Here is a 7,889-nt window from a genome sequence, read left to right as displayed (position 1 = left end):
TTCCTGCCTGACAACATGATACCAATCAAAAACAGACGGTGGAAAAGGAAATGTAAAAAAGTTTTGAAAATTTCTGCTTCATTTTTTCAACATGTGATATAAGTGAGATATAACAAGAAAGTTGTTCTGAAAGACAAATCTTTAGCATTTTTTTTGTTTCGAGGCTCCTAAGCCAAAAATAACCGAACTCATATCGTAGTGATCACTAAGAAGCTACTGACAACCAGTCACTCTAAGAACAAATCCATAGGAGGGATTCCATAAGAATGTATAGCCATAAGAGGCATTCTCGAATACTTTTTTGAACTAAGGAAAATAGTTTGAATGAATTTTTTTACTTTTTTTGCAGTTTTCCTCCTTGAAAGCAATAGGATATCTTTTTAACAGTCACCTGACGATCCAGTGATAGGTACAAAAAATGCAAAAACTGCTGCCAGGGAAAATCGCTACAAAAACATGAAAAGTATGAATTTCAACAAGGGTTTTGAGTACTACTAAGCAATTTTTGTACCATATAGAATGTCGAGAGTGATAAATCATTAAATTTCATGAGCAAATTAACAAATACAGAGAATAAATACAAGAGGAAAATAGATTAAATTAAATGGAATTTTTACAAATCAGCTTCCACTTCTTTCGTCTGTCTACTACCAAGTCATTTTGTGAGAAATGGCAGGATCATTCTTGTGTTTTTGATGAAGAAGTTGAATCAATAAAACTACAAAAACAGATAATCTAAAATGGCAAAAAATACAATAACTCTGCGGTCATGCAAAAGAGCCTGACCAGACTCTGAGCGTGAGGAACAATAACCAAACGCATTTTTTCCAGTTCTGATGACAGACTTCGTGGATTATCTTTCATATTACTTGACAGTCAATCACCTTTTACCAAATTTACCATCCATCCAACAAATTGTTAACTCATTTAGGCACTTAGCTGGCCTGTGTCATAAAATTTGACATCCGACCTTTTTTGTTATGTTTCAGTTCATTGTTTTGGATGAATTCCTTGTTTGTGGAATGCTTCTAGCTCATTTCGCAGTAACTAAAACGCAGTATAATCTTTGACATTTGTTGCGATGACTCTTCAGTAATGCCTTTTTCAGACGCTAATCACAAAATTTTACAAAATTCATTTTTAGTTTTCTAGTCGACAGCAATATTATCATTTGGTTTTTAAAAAATTACATTGGTTGGATATTGAATATATCGTAATGTTCATTATCCTCAAGCTCATTAACCACTTTGTGTTCGAGCCCACTTATCTAGCGATTCCTTCATTCGGTATGTTGATGTATACCAGGATGTGGATCAGCACTCATTACGTAACCATAGGTTGGTTTGGTCACTTGGAGCAGACCAACAACTTCTTTATTGTAGAAGAGCATAACTCCCTCTAAACCTGTAGAGAACAATCCAAAATGATTTTGCCTGATGCCAGCAATTTGCGCGTGGTCCAAATTTACTGGCTGTAGTTGTTCTGTTTGATAAACAACAGCGTCATTCTGCTCACCGTTGTGAAACTCAAGAATGTAAGTTGAAGAATCCGCCAGCGTAATTGGACCCAAAACCCAATCATCGCCAGGCACTCTTACTGTTCGGATATCTCCATTGCCCGGGTTGCATAAAATTGTGCCTCCCTGTTTCCAGTTGACAATGTGGAACGAATTTGATTGTGGAAAAAGTAAATAGTCTCCAACTACGGAAAAATTCGGTTGTTTGTCAACCGATACTTTTAATGTGTAGCTCATTGTGATAATATGCCCTTCAAGAATCAAGACCAACGCCGATCTATCGGATTTTCTCTGAAGGACAAGAAGGTATTTTCCAGCACCTGCTATCGAAAAAGTGTTCTGGCTGTCAATTTGAGTTTCGGTCAAACGAAGATCTCCAATTCTGCTGATTCTATTTTGTGGCGTTATCTGCCATTTTTCAACCAAATAAGTTCCATCGGTTGACCTGTTTACAACATGAGGCACGTTTTTGTACATCGCAAAGTCAACAGGAATTTTCTGGAAACGAGTCCTGTCGCGTCTCAACAGTGACGATGTTCTATCAATTGTCCATTTCCATCTCATTCGCACATAAAGTGGATTGTCGTGCATTTTGAGCACTTTTAGTTTGCTTTCCACTGGATTGGAGTCCCTCCATATAGATTGGAACAGGATAATTTCACCGCTGGAATCCATTTCCATTTTGACATGAATGTTGTTCGATTGAGGGAGTAGGTTGGGAACAGGTCCAACTTTTCCAGTTGCAATTATCAACCTGCTACTCAATGATGAAGATAGATTATCACTCAGGTTGCTGTTGAATGTTGCTTCTAGGTCTGTTCGAGCGTCCTCCCCTCGTTGGTTGCCACCGCCAGAGTTACCGGAGCTGGCAAAAACAGCTTCCTGTAACTCCTCATTGTCACTGGTGTGAATTGATGCATAATCTACACTTCGCCGGTTGAAAGTTCTCCTTTGACTGGAACGGTGGGTTGAATTCCGCCGAGGAAGTTGAACACTTAATTGTTCTATCACCTGGTGTTGCTCCCGCTGCTGTTTCGACAAGTGGTCAAAATTCTCTTCTAGAATATTAATTTGCTCATGAAGCTTATCAAGGGCATTTATCAAATAAAGCAGTTGTTCAGCTTCGAATGAGCTGGCCATTGATTGTCGATGTTGACGTCTGTTGGAATAAAGTGAGCTGGCTGTTCCGAATCGTGATTGTTCTGATGAGTGATAAGTCTCATTGTCAACAGTCGGTATATCAGAAAGGTTCGTGTTTTGCGGGTTTTGGCTGCGATGGTCCTCCATAAACTCAATAGGAACAACCCAATGTGCCCTGGAGTTATGTCCCTGTCTCCATTCCGATCGAGAAATTGGACGATTGCAATCATAACACCAGAATTCGACAGTTGGCCCTTCTTGTGTGGCGGTTCTGGTGCCCTGAAACTGATGGTTCATTAATTTTAGTCTCTATCGGTTAACCAGTCTCTACGAGGGTCTCACCGTTTCTGCGTTTCATAAAGTTAGTCATTGGTCGCCAGCAACAATTATGGAACGCTCAATCGATGTTCTCAACTTGATCTAACATTCAATACCCCCAATTTGGGCAAATATTTACATCTGGCCTCGTTAATCACCCTAGTCAAGCTTCAGAACACAGCCTTTGACCATTAGCCGGCTTTCTTTCGTTTCCAGCTTGTCCAGGAATAAAAATATATCATACTGCGTATAGGATGCAAGATCTAATCACTTATTCATAGACTTTTTCAGCGCATTCACCATATTAATACAATTCATTGAAATCTATACGGCTAAACATTTTTCTAAGAAGTTTTCATTCAAAATGTTTGCATGCTTGCATACATAAATGAAAATACCATTCAAATTCCTTAAGCGCATAACTATAAATTTGTCGATACATGCATACATATGCATGCACATATTACAAAACACATAAGAGAAAAATCATAAACACGTGAAGACGCTTACGTACATAAGCAAACGCGCACAGAGATTACATGTAAATTACATTCTCACCAACACACACACACACACACAAACATACACAAGCACACACAAATAACCAAAGCAAATTTTTCTTGTAACTAGTCGTAAGCATCATTCACCGAACACTAATCCCATGTTCTCACCTTAAGCTAACACTTTAAACCCACTATTTGGGTAAATTTCTGATTTTATCTGGAAACGTTCATTACACTAGTTCAGCTTCAGAACGCAGCCCTTTAGCCATTTGCCGTTTCGCAGCTGTCCGGGACTAAAAACTAAAAATACATTATACTGTGTATAAGATGCAAGGTCTACTTGTTTTTTTTTGAAATTTTCTCAGCACATTCAACATATTAATACAACTCATTAAGATCTATATGGCAAAATGTTTTTAAAAGAAATTTTCATAACATATGCTTGCATGGTTGAGCACATAAAACAAACCCCATTCCAGTTCCAAAAGAGGGAATAGCTATATAAAAGCGTAGATGCATGCACACAATTACATGGACAACTTATAAAACATATACGGGAAAAATCATATACAAATGAAAACGCATACGTACAAAATGCAAATGCACACAGGGAACACACACAAAAACACACAAACAACCAAAACACACACACACGCACTCAGAAACACAAAAACCCAGAGGAAACTAGTCCTTTAACTGGTCGTCCGCATCATTCAACAAACGTTCGTTCAATTTAATCAACTTAACCGAGCAACTCAAACCAACTATTTGGATAAAATTAATGATTTTATCTGCCATAGTATATCACCCTGGTTCAGCTTCAGAACGAAGCCTTTTGGCCATTAGCCAGCTGTTGTTCAATTTCACAACTTGTCCAAGACGGAAAATACCTTATACCCTTTAAATGATACAACATCTACCTATTTAATTTAAAACTTTCGCAGCAATATCACTATATTGATACAGCTCAATGAAATCTGAATCGTAAAACATTTTTTCTAGAAGCTTCTTTTTCAAATTTGTTTTCACGCTTGCGTACATGAATAAAAACTCCACTAGTAGGCTCATAAAAGTATCACAACCGAATCATAGGCATAGCCGTTTTAAAAAAAAATTACGCTTTGTGTTTCGCGCCAAATCGGGCTCGAACTCTTGTCCGTCGTCAACCACCCATAGTTCCTACGTCTTAACCCACCAATGGGAATTATTTGCGTCCAATGAACTTTGTACGAGTAATGTTTAGATAAGACTTTTGGGACTTTGCTATGTTTCTTGTTCATTGAGTGCTAAGACTTGTTCTGATAACGAGTTTTTATATGGTGGCATAGCGTTTTTCAAAACACATGCATTCCCCTTTTCGGCCTGTTTAAGGGGCGTTTAAGTTGTGGAGATTAGGAGCCAATAGACAAAATGACACAACAATTGATTTGAATTTAATCTTTAGGTAGATAGAAAGCAAGAAAAAATTTTATTACAAAGAAAGATGGAAAGTAAAAAACAGAAAGAAAGAAAGAAAGAAAGAAAGAAAGAAAGAAAGAAAGAAAGAAAGAAAGAAAGAAAGAAAGAAAGAAAGAAAGAAAGAAAGAAAGAAAAGAAGACAGGATTGTATGAAAAAAAATATCCATCTACTGGGAAAAATCTAGGAGTCATTTTTGGCAAAAACTTGCGTACTAAGCAGTGCCCCTAACTTATTAGTTATAGCTCGTATCCCTTACTCACATGCTATTGCGCTGACAGCCATAGGTCTATTGTGTGAAAAAGGTGAAAAAGGTTAACCATGGCATCAAACACAAACAACACAGAATATCATTTTTTTCCTTTCTTTGGGCGTTCGATCTGCACGACCGTACAAGCCAGTAATAAGTGCGACGGATCATCAATCGTTTGAGCCGGTTTTTATTCCCATCCATTTATCTCTTTCCTCTGTGCGTTTAAGTTTGCTATTTTCTGGTGTGTTTGCTTATACGGGCTGATCAAGACGGCGCTTAAAAATGCGCTTTGAGGGGCCCCTAAACATGCTAACATTTTCCGTTTAAACATACAGAGATTGATTCTCATACATGCACTTTTGGCTCTCGTTAAACTTGGTCCCTTGTCATGCCAAACTTTCAAAAAAATTTTTCAGTGCATAACTATTTAAATGTGTAACTGCACGCATCCATATGCATACAAGCATAAAGCATATACGAAATAAGCAAAAACGAACTGAGAACACACACACATACACACACACACACACACACAAACACACACACACACAAACTTATTTAATTAAACGTTTTGCATACAACTCTTTTACCTTGAACACCATGTAAGATGAAACATCCTTGAGTACTTTGGTTTTTTCGCCTTGTTAAGGGTTGATCTGTTTTGCAATAAATTAAACGAGCTCATCAAACAGTTGCTTGAGCTCATCAAACGTATATATTTTGCACATACAAATAACCGAAAAAACAATTAGCTCTTTGACATATTTTTCGGTGTAAAAATTTTCTGTATACGTAGTTGAAAACAAAACTGTTTTAGATTTCTTCTGATAACTATAGTAATGTATAACAAAATTCTGATAGTTCGTTCGAGTAACTTTTAATGGCTTCAAAATGGGTTGCCTCGAAAACGCTAGTCATCTTTTTGCGTGTTGTCTGTCCCATACCGTCCTATTTTATTAGTTTATTTATTTATCAGGATTATATAGATCTTATTATCTCTACGATGAATTCATTCATTCATTAATTCATGATTTTTGTGAAATTGAGCGAAAGATCTACTACGTGAAAATCGGAGCACTATTAACCATTGCCTCAAACAGAAAAAAAGCCTGTTGGTAGTGCGCCTGACTATCAATCTGTTGAACAATGTTGGATTCCTATCCATAAACTTTATGCTTATGCGTGTTTCAGGTCACTGACAGCTCTCCTGTGTTTGCCTATGCATGCTGTTCAAGCGCCTCTTACACATAGGTTTAGATGGCCGCTAAACATGCGGAAACATTCCGCTTTAACATACAAAAATTGATGATCATACATGCACTTTTGGCTCTCGTTAAACATGGTCCCTTGTCATGCTATACTTTCAAAATTTTGGTTTCCAATTCTCCATTGCATAACTACGTAAATGTGTAACTGCGTGCATTCATATACACAAAAACATAAAGCATACACAAAAACTCACACAAATACTGTACATAAGGAAAACCGAACTGAGAACACACACACTTACACAAACACACACACACGCACAAACACACACACACACACAAATTTATTCATTTAAATCGTCTCGCAAACAACTCCTTTACTTTTAACTCCATGTAAGATAAAACATTATTGAGTACCTGGGTTATTTTCGTATTGTTAGGGGTTGTTCTGTTTTACAAAAATTACGATTACGAAGCGTTTTAGACAGTGATGGCAGAGCTGTGCAAGTTCGAACTTACATTCATTAGATTGCAAGTTTTAGTCTGATAGGGTCCGTTCTGTCGTAATACATAGTGAAAACATAAAAATTGTGTTTTCAACCAAAAAAAAACATTTAATGACCTTGCAGTGAACCTTCAGAAGAAATTGCAGCAGAAATGTGGAAGGAATCTTTAGAATTTGGATGAAAAATCTAGCTCTCTATCTTATTTTACGATAATATATTTTAAGCATTTGTTTGTGGCTGAGCCCATCAAACGTTACCATTTGCACTTACAAATACCAAAAACATTTACCTCTATGACATGATTATCTGTATCAAGTTTATCTGTATACGTAGTTGAAAACAAAACTGTGTTCGATTTCTTCGTTTAACTATATTAAAATTTAACTTACTAATGCTGGTTCGTTCGAGTAATTTTTACCGACCTCACAATAGGATTCTTCGAAAGAGCTTGATGTCCTCTTGTAGTGTCTTGTCTGTCCCATGTTTTCTTATTTTATTTGTTTCTTTTTTATGTGGATAATATAGAATTTATTATTACTACGATGAATTCGTTCATTCATTCATTCATTCATTCATATTTTTCGTGTTCTTTTCCACTGTTCATTATTACGCGTAGCTATTGAATTCTTGGTGACCCAGTAACTACAGATGAAATGACTAAAAAAGTGAAAATATTTTATGAAAGGTCAAAATAATAGTTCAAAAGGTCAACACTCTTGCAGAAAGTGCTCGACTTCACAATAAAACGAATCTGCGAACCAGTGTGGAAAAATTCACATTGGATTGAATTTAAGTGAACTATTGTCAGCTTAAAGAATAAATAGAGATCTATGGCCAAAAAATCTGTGCTACTATAAACGTTACCTGGGCAGATGGCAAAGACTCGTTTCCTGAAAAGTTCTGTTGGGCCATAAACGTACCAGAAAAATTTTAAATAGTGAAAAAAATTTAAAAGACAAATATTTTGATACTGATACAGCTTTCAATTA

General features: G+C 36.5%; 1 protein-coding gene across 1 annotated transcript; it reads right to left on the bottom strand.

The window, feature by feature from the left end:
- Window positions 1–1,161: 1,161 nt before the first annotated feature.
- Window positions 1,162–7,889, bottom strand: LOC142350692 (uncharacterized). The gene is made up of 2 exons (XM_075402620.1): window positions 7,765–7,889; window positions 1,162–2,935 (listed from the first exon to the last, which is right to left on the bottom strand). The coding sequence occupies exons 1-2, from the start codon at window positions 7,810–7,812 to the stop codon at window positions 1,280–1,282; spliced, it is 1,704 nt and encodes a 567-aa protein (XP_075258735.1). The 5' UTR covers window positions 7,813–7,889; the 3' UTR covers window positions 1,162–1,279.

The sequence above is a fragment of the Convolutriloba macropyga genome, chromosome 12 (genome assembly GCF_964194025.1).
Source record: "Convolutriloba macropyga chromosome 12, txConMacr16.3, whole genome shotgun sequence".
Classification (NCBI taxonomy): domain Eukaryota; kingdom Metazoa; phylum Xenacoelomorpha; order Acoela; family Convolutidae; genus Convolutriloba; species Convolutriloba macropyga.
Note: the sequence above shows the minus strand (reverse complement) of the source record. Positions and strands in the feature narration are given on the sequence as shown.

Coding starts and splice junctions, on each gene's coding strand:
- LOC142350692 (XM_075402620.1), bottom strand. CDS start 7,812: ATGGCCCAACAGAACTTTTCAGGAAACGAGTCTTTGCCATCTGCCCAG. Junction 2,936..7,764: donor AGTCTTTGCCATCTGCCCAG/GTAACGTTTATA, acceptor CATCAGTTTCAG/GGCACCAGAACCGCCACACA.